This window comes from Sciurus vulgaris (assembly GCF_902686455.1).
Source record: "Sciurus vulgaris genome assembly, chromosome: 5".
Lineage (NCBI taxonomy): Eukaryota > Metazoa > Chordata > Mammalia > Rodentia > Sciuridae > Sciurus > Sciurus vulgaris.
In genome coordinates, this window is record NC_136465.1 from 174,400,034 (window position 1) to 174,418,730 (window position 18,697).

The 18,697-nt window shown below is 41.4% G+C and overlaps 1 protein-coding gene across 1 annotated transcript in view; it reads left to right on the forward strand.

The window, feature by feature from the left end:
* SREBF2 (sterol regulatory element binding transcription factor 2) overlaps positions 1-18,697 on the forward strand; it is a 60,332-nt gene that overhangs the window by 14,557 nt on the left and 27,078 nt on the right. The window contains exons 2-7 of the mRNA XM_079141211.1: positions 8,759-9,193; positions 10,158-10,339; positions 13,449-13,595; positions 15,112-15,333; positions 16,403-16,517; positions 16,643-16,824. Of these exons, the coding sequence (XP_078997337.1) occupies positions 8,759-9,193; positions 10,158-10,339; positions 13,449-13,595; positions 15,112-15,333; positions 16,403-16,517; positions 16,643-16,824 (1,283 nt within the window). The remainder of the gene's footprint in view (positions 1-8,758; positions 9,194-10,157; positions 10,340-13,448; positions 13,596-15,111; positions 15,334-16,402; positions 16,518-16,642; positions 16,825-18,697) is intronic.

The window sequence follows — 18,697 nt, forward strand, 5'->3', positions numbered from 1 at the left end:
TTGTGGGACCCCGTGTGCTTTGGTCCCTGGCTGCCCACCCAGACTGGTGCAGCCCACCATAGCTGTGTTCTTTCCAGCTTGGCTCATGAGGCTCCCCAGCATAGAATGCAACTTGCATCCGGATCAACCTTCAGGGAGCTGCTGGACCTGTTGAGCCTGTGATTTTGTCATGTTTCCTGTATCCTCCTTGGTGTCTTGTAGATGCACATGTCTGCTGTGACATTCTCCAAAGGCTGTATTGTGATACTTTCACTAATTCCTTGAGGTCAAGGAGTGATATGTCATCTCTGTAGGCTGGTGCTCATTGGGTGCTCAATGCATTGTAATCATTTTGCATTTATGTATCTACTTCCTCTAAAGTGAGAGTTTTGCAGAAATTCCATATACCTGTCCAGGTTTTCCAGGATAATTTAATTTTTAAAATATCTTGTGTCATTATGAGGCATTATGTTTCTTTGTTTTTTTCTGCACGATCACCATTTTTATAAGTGGTATGAAAGTTGCTTTTGAGTGCATTCCAGTGGCTCAATGCGAGTTTGTTTTATTTTTGTTTTAAGCTACCAGGGTCTTTGGTGCTTAGAGAGGTACAAAGGAGTGGAGGAGTCTAACCATGTACTTATAGAACACAAGACATAAGAAAAACATTTAAAACTCTAACTTGTATGTAATGTGGCAACATAAATGTTTTTAAAATATATTTTTAGTCTTTAGGTTTATACACACACACACATTTTTTTTAGTTGTAGGTGGACACGATACCTTTATTTTATTTTTATGTGGTGCTGAGGATCAAACCCAGTGCGTCACACGTGCTAGATGAGCGCTCTATCACTGAACCACAACCCCAGCCCATAAATTTATTTAAAGTTAAAAACGTACTAATATATCATGAGCACATATCAAAGAGTTATTAGCACTATTAGTGAGGAAACTAGCAGGGTAACAGAACTGGATCAAAGGAGAAAAACTCCTATTTACATAGTAGGAAAAAAAGAATGCAGAAATAAGATTGCAAATTTAGGTGCACAGCTGGTTAATGTCCTACAGGGCAATAAAAACAAAACCTTGGAGGTTATCTGTCCTATCAGGCAAATTATTCAGAACTTATCGATTTTCTTCAAGTTAATATCTAACTTAACAGAACGTGGATCTTAATCAGTAGTAAATAGAAAGTCAAATAAAGTTGTGTTTCCTTAGCGCATCTGATGACCTTTAGGTCGGCAGGCAGATAGTGCAGAAGTATCATTTTAAAGGGAGCCAGATGCAGTGCACTTGCCAGTAATCCCAGCAACTCTGGAGGCTAAAGGCAGGAGGGTTGCAAGTTTGAGGCCAGCCTGAGCAACTTAGTGAAACCCTGTCTCAAAATAAAAAATAAAAAGGACTGGGAATGTAGCTTAGTGGTAGAGAGCTTGCCTAATGTGTGGGTTCAGTGCCCAGTACCAAAGTGTGGGGAAACAAAAGGGAACAGAAAATTTTTATTTATTTATTGGCTTTTTTATTTCCAAGTTTTAGATAATTTTTCTTAACAAAATAAATCACAATTGGGTTCAAGAGCTAACACAACTGAGTCTGAAATGGAAAAGGGTCCTTGGTAAAAGTAATTTTAAGTCATTTTGAAGTGGAATCGTGCATTTCAGAGCTTGTACAGAGCAGGAAGGTGATCACAAGAGCAAAAGGTCAGGCGTGGCAATCCAAGAAAGATTGCCCCACCAGCGAAGATGTGTGCAGAAAAGGAAGTGGGCATTTTTCTGGGGTAGATGAGGAACTCAGGTGAGTGGGAAGTGAAACCCTTGGGTAGGAGGGAGCAATTGGTAGAAGCTCTGAAGCTTGCGTTTAAGAAATTTGATTTGAAAAGCTGTTGGACTAACAAGATATTCAAAGATGATTATCTGAGGGTAGGAGGCTGCGGTTGAAATCTAGCCAGGCTATGGAAGTGGAGCAGAGTGTTAAGTCTGTGATACTTTGGAGGAAGACCTAACAAATTTAAAGTGAACTTATGGCCGAGGGAAGAAGCAGCAAATTGAAGGTGGTGCTGGACTGTCGCTCACCTGGGTGAAACTTCTGGGATCTGGCTCAGGTCCTGTACTCTGGTGGACCAGAGAAGCCTAGACGTTTTTTTATTCTTTGTCAACTTCCCTTTTCTATGAAGAGCTGGGCTGGGGCTGCCTGATTAAAACGGAGAGAGCCAGGTGCCACAGCAGATCAGAAAACCTTGTAAAAGTTGCTTTGGGTTTGGGGTGTATACAGTTGAGTGATAGAGTGTTTGCCTACCATAAACAAGGCCCTGGGTTCATTCCCCAGTACTGCAAGACACAGAGAGAAAGGAAGAATTGCTTTGGGTTCCTGTTCTTACTCTCCTAATTTCTAACAATTGTATTTTATTTAATATTTGGAATATATAGCCAGGTGTGGTGGCATATGCCTGTAATCCCAGTGACTTGGGAGGCCGAGGCAAGAGAATTGCAAGTTCAAGGCCAGCTAACTTAGTGAGGCCCTCAGCAACTTAGAGAGACCCTGTCTCAAAATAAAAAATAAAAATAAAAAGGGCCGGAGATGTGGCACAGTGGTTCAGCTCCTGGTATCAAATAAATAAATAATATGTGTATATGCAAAGGACTATGTGACACATTTATGTGTTACAAAACATGAGCATTTGAGAACCTCCACCTCCCCACCCAGTTTTCCTTTGTGGTTTCTTTGCCAGTAAAGAGGGTTCACTCATCTGTCACTTAAAATATAGGATGTTTGAAACACTACTTGCTATCCTGTGTCATTCCACACCTCCTCCAGACTCCTTTTTTCCTAGGAAGGTGACCCAGAAACAATCCTCTTTTTAAGTAACAATGCCTTTCCTGGTTTTTGAGCTGGTGTGGCAACATACCCAGTGTTTGAATAGAGTGGAGATTGCCATTTGCCTGTTGAGATTGTTCCCTGTGTTACTGCTTGCATTTAAGAGCTTCTGTGTGGAAGGATGTGATTATGGAACAGAGGTCTTTAACTGCCCCTCTGGGTTACTTGAATGGTCATGGAAAAAGCCTTGGTGACTACAAATCACAGAATGGTGGAGGAATGAAGTTACCTCCCAGTTGACCTTGGATTTGAACTAGTCTAATTTGATTTCTCTGTTAATTATTAGAAAAAAACATCCTAGGAGAGGAGATAGGATCATCAGTGTGAGAGAGTTCTGGATGCTTCGGGGGGATTCTTACTGGATTTGGATTTTGCATTTACCTTCTTCTCTCTGGATCATTGGTTATGGTCCATCTCATTCTCACACAGCCTGTATACACACATCACATTCTACTTATTTATTTCTATGTTCTTGGGTTTGTGGAGCAGCTATAATATGAGAGATTAAATGAACAACAACAGAAAAAGGAAGCCAAAGTTTAGATGAATATCCCTATAATCTTGGGGGTGCAACTCTTTAAAGAACAACACAACCATGTAATTTCATTATGTAATATTAAAATTCATATATAGACAGTTCTGTATATGAATTTGCAACATGTACATTCCCTTAATCACTGTGCTACACAAAATCTTGCAAAGGGGTTAGAGTCATGATACTCAAAAACACCCTAAGTGAAAAGGGGGAAAGAAAATACTTTTTTCTTTCATTCTTTTTTTTTTTTTTAAAACAGGAACCTAATAAAATATCATGGCTTTACAAGTAATTGGCCTAGAGATATATAAATACCATAATAAATTAGGCATTTAGTCTTGAAAAAGATCTGAGGTTTGCTTGTGGAAGTGTGGGTATCATTGGGTGACAGTGTGTGAGTTACTGTGAAATGGCAGAAGGAGGGCTGTCTGAAGTCTGATGGAATGTTCTGGCACCATTATAAATGGGTGTGGTTCATAACACAGGCAGTGACCTGAGGGAGCTGGTGGATTTGAGAGGTGCATGTGTATTTCGTGCATCTCTCCATGGCTCACGTCAGCTGGGTATGGTTGTCTGTATTTTCTAGTGTTTCTTTCATGTATAAACAGATGCCAACTTCATGCTATGCTCAAATTGTTCCTGATACATCTGATGTATTGGAACAAATTCACATTTTCAGAACGAGTTAAATCAGTGCCCTGCTTTAGATTCTACATGAATTATATCTCAGTAACTCCATGAGTTAGCTATAATTGTAAACCTTGTTTTGCAGATGAGAAAACTGCAGTTCAGTGAAGTAAATCTAACCCCAAGATACAAAGCTTGGATATGGTGACTCTGAATCCCCATGTCTTTTTTTTTTCTGAACAAATTTAAAAAGAAATAACAATGAGTGAAATATTTAGAAACATATATAAGAAACAACAAATATCTATAATATATGAAAAAATTCAAACTAGTAAAAAGAAACAACTCAGAAAAATAAAGGTCAAGAACAGGCAATTTATAATGGAAGAAATACAAATGGTCAATACAATTGAGATAGAAAAAGACATTTACCTCATGTAGTATTTAACCATGCAAAACAAAACAACGACCTGTTGGTTTTATCCACTGTCAAACAGACATGGGGAGACAGTGGTGAGAGCACAGATTATTGTAGCCCTTCCAAAAGCACATGTCCCTCTCCTTTACCCAACCATCTCATTTCTGGGGATTCATCCCAAGAAAATGATAAATGGAAAATGATTTTTGTCCAGGATTTTTGTTAAGAATTGTTAATGCTGAAAAAATGAAAGCAGCTATTATCACTAGGTGACTAAATCAATCCAGTGTACCAGTGCAATTTAGTATTTGTGGTACTTTTCAAAAAATATCGTATTCATAATGGTTGACACTGAATGCTCTTCATGTTCTATTAAGCAAACAAACAGGGTACCAATTAGTATTTTGAGTGGAATCTCATCTTTGCAAAACCATTTGCATGTATGTGCGTGCTTGTGTATATAAGCAAGTCTCACATAGGAAGAAGTCTGGAAGGATACACACATCAAAATACTGTCAGTGGATGTCTCAGGGTAGTAGAATTACTGGATTTTGATTTTTGTTCTCTTCATTTAACTCTTCTAAATTTTTCTGTAATGAATTTTTTTTATGATTACTTTTTAAAGATGTTGTCTAACACCAGGATATAATAAATATAAAATATAAAAATAAATGAACCAGAAGGAAAAAAATAAATGAATAAAAGCAAAACCAAAAGGAATAAATGAGCAGGCTGGTGGCATATGACTGTAATCTTGGCTGCTTGAGAGGCTGAAGCCAGAGAATAGCAATTTCCAGACCAGGCTGGGCATCTCAGTGAGACCCTGTCTCAAAATAAAATAATAAAAAGAACTGGGGATAGCTCAGTGCTCTCCTAGCACATGCAAGGTCCTGGGCTCAATCCCCAAAACTACAAAAAAAGAAAGAGAGGAAGGGATGGGGGGTCAGGGAGACCTTTGTAAACCAATACACAGCTTATTGAACAGGGCTAGGTAACAAATACCTACTCAAGAATTACTGACTCACTGCAGTTTGGAGAGACTGTTGCCCCATCTGGGAGTTTTGGATTCCTTATTTCTAACCAAAATGAGTCTGACCAGATTTCAGGTTATCTTACTCGAAATAGGTATTACAGGGCTGAGCTGGGCAGCAGTAATTTGCTACCTCTGGGTCACAAGCGCCATAAAGTACAGATGAATTTGGGATACCTGTAGATGAGACAAGGGCTGCCTGTGATGCATGGATTATAACCAGAGCCTCTAATTTTGGTTACATGCTTTTAAAGAAACCAGAACCCAGATATAGTTTCTTGAGTCCCTGCATACTTTGTTAAGCAATTTAACCCTAAGTCTAAGAAGCAGCCTAAAACAGAAATGTGACTTGGAGCAGTAATGAGCTTGGGTGTGCCTCCCCAGCTCCCAGGAAACCTATCTCTGGCCCTGCGGACTGCAGCAGGAAACTGAACTTCATTTTCAAAGTTCCGTAAATGTTCTCCCAGGCCTCCCTTTTCTGGGTTTCATGACCCTCTGTGGACATGAGAGCCTGTGTAATCACAAAGCATGAATTATCAGAGCAGGGAGCAGCAGCGAGGAGACATTAGGATGCTCCTACAGCATGCAGCTTGGAGTCACTGCGCAGGAGTCAATGCTCCAGGCCTGCACCCTGGTTCTCCAGGCCTCCCATTCCCTGGCCTGCAGGCTCGATGCTCCCTGCCCCTACCCCAGAGGTGCTCCAGAGCCACTTGTCAGTCCTCTCTGTAAATGCACTTCTTAACAGCCCCTCCACACCACTAGTCCTGACCTGGCTGCCTGGAGATGTCTCTGCTGGAGCTTTCTGTGTGAGGATTGAAAGAGATTTTTTTTTTTTTTTTTTTTTAATTTAAGCAATCTCGTTCCATCTACCTACGTACTCTCAACCTGCTTCATGAACTAAGCCTGCGACCTTTGTACACCAGCTTGTCTTCCCCCACAAAAGGGTTTTGAGAGTACTTGATGAGATGAGATAAGCGGGCCCAAGTGCCTGTGTAGTGGGTACTCTAGATGGACCACAAATAGGGAACTTCCTAAGGGCCTACCCCTCACCAAGCTCTTTGTGTAAATTATCTTATTAATTCTCAGAGCAAAGAAGCTAAGTGTGTGTTTTCTAGACTGCCTTTTGTCATTAGGAAGTTGAACATAGAAAGGAGTAACTTGTCTACATTCACACAGCTGGTCGGGCTGGCTTCTTGAGATACGCACCAAGGCCCACATGACACCAAGGCCTGTGCCTATCCACCAGACCACCACCGCCTTCTGTTTTCCTCAGCTTTCCATGGGAAAAACAGGTAGTCGGTGAGGGCCTCTGAAAATAGGCCTCTATGTTGATTTCCCAGAAAGCTGGGATTTGGGGACATTTTGGAAGGCTCAACGAATTATTAAGTTTCTCTTGATCATTTTCTTAAAGCTTTTTATAATCTTGTTTTATACTTGTATGAGCACTAGATTGTGTTTTTTTAGATTTTGTGCTGAATTTGAGGACATTTCTTAGTTGAATCATGTACAAGAAATTGGACTTGGTTGGTATGAGTTGCAGTATCTCTGGCAATCTGCCCAGGCAATCTGCCCACTTCTTCCTGCACATAACAGGCTGATTGAGGACAGAGCAGAGTGTGAGGACAGAGCAGAGTGTCTAGATATTGGTAAGTAGTACCACTGTAGGAATTTAGTCTGCAGAAATGCTGTTTTACCCAGCAGGTTGAACTGACTGAATATTTATGGTACGGATCTTGAAATGCTAAGCTCAAGTGATCCCATATGGAGTCCAGTCTAGACCCTCCTCCTCGCACACCCGCCTCAGTGTTCTGCTTCATACTCCAGACAACCCCTCCAACACACACGCACAGTACCAAAGGTGTGGGAGGGACATGCTGGTGGAGGCTTGGGGGCATGAATGGTGGTGGTGCTTTTTTGTTACCATGGTGATGGTGGTTGGTTTGGTGCCCAAATCAGAGCATCCTATGGCCTTGAGAGTTTGGAGAGAAGGGACCACCATTCAAGAACAAGCAGTAGCTTTTTGGGGATGTATTAGGGTGAGAAAAAGAGAAGGAATTTGTATAGTGTAGAGAATTGTAGATCTGAAAATAAGTGAGACAAAACTAAGGCCTTAGGCTCCTAGTAGGGAGCAGCTTTAAGAAAAGGAAGAAATCGTGAGAGATAAATTATTAGTCATGGAACAGGTTAGGTTTGGGTAAGCCTTTGGGAGGACCAGGGAAGAATCCCTGGAAGCAGGCTTGAACCCTTTTGGACTGGAATTTCAGGCGTTACAGGTACTTGGAACATGATATAGAAGGGGGAACATGGTCTCCAGGTGGACACATCCCTCTGGTCCCATAGACTCCTTGCCCACAGGGAAAGGGTGTAGCCAGAGGAAGGCTAGAGGCAGCCTGTAGAGCATGGAGTCCAGGGCAAGGGAAGTCTGCTTTCGCCTAGGCCTCCCAGCAGTGCTCTGCAGTGTAATAGGAGAACAAAGTGGAGAGTGGAGGACTGGTTCCGACCCTAGCTGTGCTCCAACGAGTTGTGTGATCTTGGTCAAGTTATTTCCCTGCTCTGGACTTCATATATGATCTTTCCATTCTTTCTACCCCTAAAGATCCCTGACTTGGGGGTCATCAACTTCATCGTTCCTGAGCATTCTGAGGGCACAATGGAGAGGAGGCCCAGAGCTTGCCTGGTGAGGAGGAAAGGAGCTAGGGAGAGGTGGGGTCGGCACAGCTACAGCAGACCCACATGGCTTCTTCACTGCCACTAAATGCAGTGCTGCTGGGTGCGGTGGCACATGCTTATAATCCCAGCAGCCCAGAGTCTGAGGCAGGAGGATCACAAGTTCAAAGCTAACCTTAGCAACTTAGCTAAATAAAAAATATAAAACAAGCTGGGGATGTGGCTTGTGGCCCAGGGGTTAAGTGCCCCTGGGTTCAATCCCTAGTACCAAAAAAAAAAAAAAAAAAAAACAGTGCTGAGATAGGAGTGGCCTCACAGGCTAATGCTGCTGCGTTTCAAAGCCTTAGGACAGTAACTGCCCACCCTCTGCCTCATTGTCTCCTGACCCATTTCTGCTTTTTAGAAAAGCCATTAGATTTTCATGCCTCAGTTTCTTTTCTTTCTTTCTTTTTTCTTTCCCTGCCCTCCCATCTTTTCTTTCATGCTGGGGATGTAACCTGGGGCCTGAAGCTTGCTAGGCAAGCAGTCCACCACTGAGCTACACCCCAGCCCCTATGCTTCGGTTGCTAAGGAGGTCTGAAAGTTAATATTTAGGGTGGCAATAACATTACTCCTTTTCCTTTGTTCACAGAGATGCTGCAGTTCGTCAGCAATCAAGTGGGAGAGTTTCCTGACTTGTTTTCAGAGCAGCTGTGTGGCTCCTTCCCTGGCAGTGGTGGTAACAGCAACAGTAGTGCCAGCAGCAGTGGCAATGGCAGGGGCAGCAGTGGTGGAGCCGTGGACCCCTCTATGCAGCGGTCATTCAGCCAGGTCCCGTTATCTTCCTTCTCTCCCTCGGCTACCTCCCCCCAGGCTCCAGCCCTACAGGTCAAGGTCCCTGCTACTGCAGTTCCCACCCCACCGAGGGCAACTCCCGTTCTCCAGCCCCGGCCCCAGCCCCAGCCTCAACCGGCAGCTCAGCTGCAGCAGCAGACAGTAATGATCACCCCGACGTTCAGCACTTCTCCACAGACGAGGATCATCCAGCAGCCTCTGATATACCAGAATGCAGCCACCAGCTTTCAAGGTGATTCCAATATTAGACGTGGAGTTGCTAGGTGGCTCCAGAGTTTGTGCCCGTTTTCCACCCATGCAGATAGTTTTGTCCTCTTTGAGGACACATCAGTATGGTCCTGTGTGGATGAGTGGCAGTATGAACTGGTGCAGGAATGTTTTACATTCTGCTTCCTCAAAGACCTTAATATCTACTGGGCATAGTTCAAGCGTACTTGGTCAAAGAGGCCAACAGGCGTGGTTGACACGGAGCCATCCTAGTAACTAGAGGTTCGGTCTTGAAAAAAATTAGGCCTGAAACTTGGCTAGGCAGCAGCCAGGCCTGCACACCCATAGGTGGAAATGATTCACTCAGCAAACAACTCCTGAGTGTCCACTGTGGAGTACGACCTTTAAAATAGGCCCTGTTTCTGAGTTGCAGGCCTCTTGGCAGGCTCTGTGTGTGATGAGTGAGTGAGTTGCTGAAGTGCTTGTTCTTTCTGGGGTGTACTGCATCCCAGGGACTGTGGGGAGCCCTGGGAATGATGAGTATTGCTCTGAATTTGAAAGACTCTGATAGTTGTTCAATGGGTTTTGAGAATTGGGGAGGGGGAATAAAGGCAAAAAGCCGAGATCATCGTCCCAGAGCACATTTTCCATCTAGAAGGGATGGGAGGATAGGAGCCCCTGGAGAGTTGTTGATTCTCAGCATCTATTAACTCTCTTGCTGGGTGCAGTCATTTGCCGATTAGCTTCCCTTACCTCCACCCTGACACCCAGAGTAATAAAACAATTTGTAGTCGTTCTCTCAGAAATTGATGCAGCCCTTATGGGATGTTCTTATGCTCTAAACCAGCTTGTAAATGGCTGTGCACATCTTCAGCAGCAGGTGGGAAGCTGGAGTCATTATGCAGTACTCCATCCTTGGGTTACTGCTGCAGCAACAGTGACAGCATGCATTCCTCATCCATGTGATTTTTTTCTCCTTTTCCTCCAAGTCCTTCAGCCTCAAGTCCAAAGCCTGGTGACTTCCTCCCAGGTGCAGCCAGTCACCATCCAGCAGCAGGTGCAGACCGTACAGGCACAACGGGTGCTGACACAAACAGCCAATGGCACGCTGCAGACCCTTGCTCCGGCCACAGTGCAGACAGTTGCTGCACCCCAGGTGCAGCAGGTCCCGGTAGGTGGATGAAAAGGGTTCAAGGAAGTTGGACTGTTGCCTGGTCCTTGGTTGAAAATGTGGCCTATGTACTAAGAAGGACCAGTCAGAGTATACATGGAACAGCTGGTAGGGTTGCTAGGGGCACTTGGGCCCCAGGATGCACCTGTGAGCAGTGTACAGCGTCCTGGCTGAGACTGTCTGTAGAGCCACAGTGGCACTCTACCCTTCAGAAAGGCTGGGATAGTGATTGTGGACACATAATGGGTATGAAACTGGAAAGAAATATACCAAATTGGTATCTTTCAGATGATTTTCTTTAAAATTTTATCTTCCCTATCTTCTTTTTTTTTTTTTTTTTTCCCCAGTGCTAGAGATTAAACCTAGAACCTCACACATGCTAGGCAAAAGTACTCTTACCCCCGAGCTATACCCCTAGTCCTTTTTTATTTATTTAATTTATTATTATTATTTATTTTATTTATTTAATTTATTTGTCTCAAAATAACAATACCAATGAATCTATGGAATCTATACCCAATGAATCTGTGGAATAACTTAATTCTACAGATGTTTCTCCAGCCATTTATGAGAACGCAATCCTTTCTATTTGTGTCTCCAATATAATAGCAAACAAACGAAAAGAGGGAACTTGCTTGTTAAAATTTCTATTACAGACACTGTAGAACAAAACCAGCTATTTTTAAAAAAATATGTTAAATATCTTAGATGTTTAGTTTGTAGAGGTAGATATTTTACAGGTTATTCCATTAGAATGTTTTCTCCAATATTTGCTGTACAATTTACTTAAAAGATTTAATATTGATTTTAATAGTGAGTCAAAAAACAATTTAAATTTTAAAATAAAAGACTATAGGCCATGATACATACAATGTAAATTGCATTTTCTCACATGATCCCTATGACTAAAAGAGATGCTTCATTACATACTATTTGCACTTATTGGAAACACAACTAAATCAAAGTTGATGGTTCATTTCATTTAACAGGGAATTGGGATGATGTCTTTTCAAATAAGTAAATCCATTTAATTATTAATTATGCTTCTCAGTTTGTAGTACATATCCTTTTGTGCCTTGACAAATTTGTTCTTTCAAAGCACATCCTCCCCAAATAAAGTCACTCACTTCCTTAAAACATGTAATACTCTACTGTAGTAGTGGTCAAAAAGAAGGTATGGTTTTTCATAGTGGTATACAAATATAATATTGAAGTACTACATATATAGAAAAGCTTATAGAATAAAATAGCAACAAATACTTGATAGCTGTATCCTGCTTGGGAATATATTTTATAGTAGAGTATTTAATGTACTTAAAATTTGGTTAATTAGTTGTACTCTAATAACCTTACAAAATGAACCCAAGAATTTTTAAATACATTACAAGGTAAGAATGAAATTTCTTAATTTCAACTTGTTCGGCTAAAGTTAAAGAATTACCAAAAGTCATCGTGTTTGTATTAAGGCAACAAATATATTTGGGTTACATGTAAATGAACTTATGCACTGAACTCTCTGCAAATATATATATAAAATTATGTCATTCTTTATAGTGATATTTTAATAATTACTAACAAATTGTTATGATAAGCACAGATCATACACTAAATAATAGGGGAAATTATGAGAAAAATGTTTTCAAAATCCTTTTGTAGAAATATATAAATAGGTCTTATTATGCGGGTAAAAAGACTTATTTATATTATCTAATGCTTTGGGGAAAATGTTAGGCTCCATAGTTTGAATTGATTCAATTCCCATTTTATCAACATTTTGTGATAGTCTTGGTCTTACATCTTTTGCTTGTTGTAGAAACAACAGAGCAGTTTCTCCTCTGCTAAATACTCATATATGTAACCATAATAAAAATGTATAGCTATCCACCCACTAAAAGTGATATGAGGAAGATTTATGAGCCTGATAGAAAACTACCACCATTACTGTTTGAAAATGAGAACAGGTGTAATTTTTCTAAAACACTCAAAACAAAGTATCCAAAACTTGGGAGCAGTTAAGAAGTCAGCATTTTCTTGTCCTACTAGATCCATGGATAGTGAATATGGATCATATTAAGGTACTTATTATATGCAATCTTTTTTAAAACTCTAATGCAAAATTAATGCTATGGAGAGCTGTTATATATATTTAAATATATGTATGTATATTTGCATATACATATTTAAATACAGATATTTAAATATATATCTTTTGTTTGTGATTTATATCAACATAAATAGTTATATCTTTTCCTCTCACTAGTTTTAACCAGCTTATTTATGAAAATTACAAAGATGGCAAGTGAGGAATGCCTGTTTACCTAATACCTATTTCAGTATGTTTTCGCTTTAGATCTGTCAAATAAAATGGAAACTATACATTAATAAAGTAATTTGTATCTAAAAAAAAAAACCTCTCTAAGTTACCCAAGCTGACCAAGAACTTGAGATACCGCCTACCTCAGACTTCCAAGTAGCCAGAAAATTTCCCCCTTTTTTTTTTTTTTTTTTTGGGTGGCTCTGGGGATTGAACCCAGGGCCTTGTGCTTGACAGGCAAGCACTCTATGAACTGAATTATATCCCCAGCCCTTCCCTATTTTCTGTAATGAATACTGAACATGTTTTACTTTCTAGGGGAGGAATGTGTATTATTTTTATAGAAAAGCATGTTGTTTTTATAGTAAACTCTATTTTTTACTACCAAACTAATTTATCTTTTTTTGAAAAAATCAGACTTATCATTTTTGCATCTAAGGCATGTTCCTGGCTTTCCTGAGTCTTTATAAAGTCAGAACTGTCACCCTGTACTATCCACCTTGACTGATCCCTGCTGTGCTCCTGCCAGGCTGCTAGCACCACCCTCCTCAAAGCCTCGAAACATGAATACCCAGGATCCTCTTTAATTGTCCCCTTTCTCCCCATCAGCCAGTGTTCAAGCTACACAAAATGGCCAGCTTTTGAATGATTTCTATGAGATTTCCTGGTATTTTTTGATCCTTAGTTTCATGCAAAGCATATTTTCTTTCTTGGAGTATCTATGCAGTAAGAAGTAAATATGAAATAAGAAAAGTAATGTTACCTTCCTTTTCCTTTTCTTCCCTCTCCATCTAGGTCCTGGTCCAGCCTCAGATCATCAAGACAGATTCCCTTGTTTTGACCACACTGAAGACAGATGGTAGCCCTGTCATGGCTGCAGTCCAGAACCCAGCCCTCACGGCCCTCACCACCCCCATCCAGACAGCTGCCCTTCAAGTACCAGTAAGAGCTTCCTCCTCCCCTGCCCTCCACCCTCCGCCCTCTGCCCTTCACCTCCTTTCTTGGAGGTGTTAGGCTTCAAAGGTAGTGAAGTCCACATGCTGAGTAGATGTTAGAAGCTCTGTAGAATATTTTGGTCAAATTGTAAATATCACCTTGATTTAATTTTGTTTTCCCTTAAAAAAGTGCCGCTAGTGTTAGATGGGAATCCTGGCATCTGCAAGGGGTGGAGAGAGCACTAGAGCAGCCTCTGTTCCAGAGCAGCTACTCCTCACAGGACCATCACCTCTTAGGTCCTGCTGCCTGTGGAGGTTTGGCTTCTGAAGCACGCTAGGGGCATCAGGTAGGGAGGGGCACAAAGGTGGGGAACATGGAACACATTCAACCTTTAATTGTAGGGTCTCCGCCACTTTCAGTGTCCTATGACAAACCAGTCTGGTTGAGTAAGCGGTGAAATAAAATTTGGAAGCATTAGCTTTATTCATAAAAGTCAAGAGCTAGAAATAACTCAAATGTCCACAGGAGAATGGATAAACAACTTATAATATATTCATACAATTAAAGTGTGCCAGTCAGTAAGAAATAGAACTATTAATGCATAGAACCATGTGGGTAAACCTCAAAAATAGTATGGAGCAAAAGAAGCCTATCAAAAGGGTTCACACTGATAATTCCAACATTAAGTTCAAGAAGAGGCAAAACAGCTGTGGCGATAAAGTGAGAGCAGCGACTACAGGGGAGGGCAGGAGGGAACTTGCTAAGGGGAGAGGTCTGCAGCCTGGCCTGGGTGGTTATGCACATGGTATGTCGTAAAACTTAGCAAGATCTAAACTTAAGATTTCTGACTTTTGTTAGGTGTAAATTATTTCTTGACGACTAAAGAAGCTGAGCGGCTTTTTATTTGTTTATTAGCCACTTGGATATTGGAGCCATTTATTAAAGAAAATAAAACTAAAATTTGTACAAAAATAAGAGGGGAAAGCAGAGATGAGAAATAAAAGAGGGGAAGCCCTTAGGGCTGACCTATTTTTTAAATAAAATGACTCAAATTGAGAGTGTCTATTCTGCCCTTGAGCTCTTTGAGGAAAAAAAATTATAGAAAGAAATGTAGTAATTTACTTAATTGTCATTTGAGAGGGGGGAAAAGTGTCATATAACAGGAGAAAGTTTTCTCTGGTGCCCACTAATGTGGTTCACTGAGAAGTGGTTAACAGTTTGAGGGTTCAGAGGTGGTTAACAACTTGACAGCAAAGCAAAATCATGTAACTTGCTTCCCTGTATTAAAAGTCGAGCCAAGTTTAGTCATCTTAGTCCTCTAGTGGTATAATTTATCCATGGTGAAAGGGAGGTAGTAACTGAGGTGTCATGACTTTGAGGCCTTTGGGGACCTAAATTAACCCAAGGAGGGTCTCCAATCACATGACACATTGCCCGATGATGTGACTTGACCAGCAAGCAGCTCTGTGTTGTGAGGTTGCTTTCCTCAAACTGATGAAGGGCTATTTCTCCCCTGCTCTAGACCCTGGTGGGCAGCAATGGGACCATTCTCACCACAATGCCTGTGATGATGGGGCAAGAGAAAGTGCCCATTAAGCAGGTACCAGGGGGAGTCAAGCAACTGGAGCCCCCTAAAGAAGGAGAAAGAAGGACAACACACAATATCATTGAGAAGCGATATCGCTCCTCCATCAATGACAAAATCATTGAGTTGAAGGACCTGGTTATGGGGACAGATGCCAAGGTAGGTGCCACTTGTCTTTGCTATGGGAGGTGGGGAAGTCCCAGACTTAAGTTGAGTGTCTGCAAGAATGAGTTAGAGGTGCTTTCTTAAAGCATCTGGGTGTTTGTCAGTATTATAAAGTATCAACTAACATAAGATTAATGAGGGTTGGTAAGGTAGTGATCTGATGGGACCTTTGAGTCCTTGAGTGTGCTGGGACCATGGACTCTAGCTTCACAGGCAGAGACACCTGCCACTCACCGGTGGCCAGATACAGCCTGTGTGCAGCTCGGAAGCAGCTGAGGGCATTGCTGGCATTTTCTTAGCTGTGTTCAGGGTGGCTAACAATATTTTTACCTTTTAGGGAAGAGAGAGAGAGGAGAGATTGGGTTTATGACCAATAGCAAATAGAAGAAATTCATTTTTCACATATTTCTAGTGTTTTGATGACTGTCTCTCCTGACAAATAGATTTTCTTAAACCTATTATCTGTTTGTCTTCACCCTTATTTTGAAAGAAAGTTTCATTATTTTCCTTGTACCCTACAAATATTTGTACAAGGTATGTATCTTAAGTAGAAGCATATACCTTTACTTAAGATAGTCCAAGGATGCTCTGATTTTTGTTAGTCTGTTTAGTTCAGAGCTAGGGATCTAACTATGCAAGTGTTCTAGCACTGAGCTGCACCTCCACCACTGAGCTACATCCCCAGCCCAGTTCTCTGGTCTTTTGTTTGACTTTTGTTTTCCTTAAAGTTTGCTTTGGTGCTAGGATTATATAAGGAGTTGGAATAATAGCTAGTATGTGTTGTGTGCTGATTACATGCTAGGCTCAAGGCTGAGCTCTACACATGTTGTCTCACTTAGCCCTCACTGCTAAGGGTTATGTGATCTACATGCTATTATTATCCCCATGTTATGGAAAGGAAGGTGAGGTTTGGAGATAGGGAGTATCTTGTTCCAGGTAACCAACAGCCCAACCAGCATCTTGCACCTCACAGCCATGTTCCCCACCCACAAGCTCTGAGGCTGTACTCTGTCAACTCTGGCCTGCCCTGGCTTCATTGTGTTTCACTGGTCTTCCTTCCCAGATGCACAAGTCCGGTGTTCTGAGAAAGGCTATTGATTACATCAAGTACTTGCAGCAGGTCAATCATAAACTGCGCCAAGAGAACATGGTGCTGAAGCTGGCAAACCAGAAAAACAGTAAGTGTACCCATTGAGAAAGGGATATCAGGCTTCCTTTATTCAAGAAGCCCCACCCAGCCCAGTCCCAGCCTAGGTGGGGCTCTATAAACACAGATCACTTTCTCCGTGGGGTTTCTTTGCAGAGCTCCTAAAGGGCATCGACCTGGGCAGCCTGGTGGACAATGATGTGGACCTGAAGATTGATGACTTTAATCAGAATGTTCTTCTGATGTCTCCCCCGGCCTCCGACTCCGGGTCCCAGGCTGGCTTCTCCCCCTACTCCATTGACTCTGAGCCAGGAAGTCCTCTATTGGATGATGCAAAGGTACAAGCTTTTGAAATCCCCTGACCCTTGAATATCTTCCATATCCTCACTAAGAAAACTGTGAGGAGGCCTTAGAGAGGAGGCCAGTCCAACTGTTAAGAGAGCACAAGCCATAGAGAAACAGGAAGTCTGTGAAATTAGCCCAAATCCTGGAGAATAAAGAAGAGAAAACTGTTGGGGGTGGCAGGGGACTGTCCCTCAGGTTTAACTGAACTTCTGAAAAGCCCCATCAGAAAAGAATGAATACCAGAACTAGAACCAGGACACAAAGCAGCTGTTGGTGGGGTGGGCTCTGGGAGTTACTAGAGGCGCCTCATTACTTCTCTCCTCTAATGGTCCTGGCAAGACCACTCTGTGAGGCTGATCAGTCAGTTTAGGATGAGGCTACCTCTGGGTCCTCTTTCCGGAAATGACTACAGTTTGCGATCTTACAGAACATTCCAACCAAGGGCTTTTAATTGTCAATAAAAGCCCCTGGCAATTGAAGTTTAATGGAATTAGTTAAAAGAGACTCTGAGCCTAACGATCTTCCTGGGAACCTATAGAGGGAGACCACTGGGTCCTTGTACTATATTTTGACATTGGCAGATTCTGACTCTAAAAGCACAAAGTTTCATTCTAGTGTACATTTTTGACTAAGCTGTTTTTGTATCTTTCTTTTACTAAAGAAGTTCTATTTTTGAAATATTTTGTAAATGTAATTCTGTTTGGTAGCAACAAGCCTTATGACATATAAATTGAATTAAATAGGCTTCTGACTCATCAAAAATTTTCAAATGGTTTTTAAAATATTAAAATATGTACACTTTAGGACTCAGGGAGGATTTGGGAAATCTGACTCCATCCTTCTTTCCTCCATCACTGTGGACCTCATAGGCTACCAGATCCTCTGTCTCCAGCTCTGTAAAATGGGAGTGGAGGGAAAAGCAATGTTCCAGTTTTAAAACAGGCACACTCCTTTAGGTAGATTCATGCTGAAGCATGGTTTTTAATTGTCTTTATTGAAATAAAATTTAAATGCAATAAAATATATAAAATACACTTTTTTTTTTTTTAATGTACTGGGGATTGAACCCAGGAGTGCTTTACCATGGAGCTACATCTCTGGTTTGGGTTTTTTTTGTTTTTTATATATATAACTTGATTTTATTTATTTATTTTTATGTGGTACTGAGGATCAAACCCAGTGCCTCATACACCCTAAGCAAGCGCTCTGTCACTGAGGTATAACCCCAGACCCCCAGTGCTTTTTACCGTTTACTTTAAGACAGGGTCTTGGTAAGTTGATAAGGTTGGCCTCGAACTTGTGATCCTCCTGCCTCGGCTTCCAGGTTGCTGGGATTCAAGCATCTGCCACTGTACCCAGCAACACATACCTATTTTAAAAGTACAGGGCTAGGAGTTTTAATACATTTACATGTGCACACCTATGTAGCTTGTCATTGTAATCAAAATGTAAAGAGTCCTTCCATCAACCCCAAAGCTCTTTTTTTGCACCTGTGCAGACAGTTCACACACCCCTCTCCAGCCTCAGGCAGCTACTGATCCATCAGCTTCCTGTCACTTAGATTTGTTTTGGCTCCTCTGAAATTATACAGAAACAGAATCATGCAGTATGTTCTCTTTTTTGGAAATGGACTATTTTAAAAGAAATCTCTCTGCCTTTGTTCTTTGAAACATGTACTTTTTTGGCAAGAGGAAGAGTGCTCTAATATTTGAGCAGTCATTTATGAATTATGGACTTGTTAACTCCCTCCTGTTTTTATTCCTGTCTGAATTAGTGGTCTTGAACTTAAACCTCACAGTCTGATTCCTGATGTATGATATGTGAAAGTAAAAACCCACCCAGTATTCCAACCCTGAGGCCCTGTTT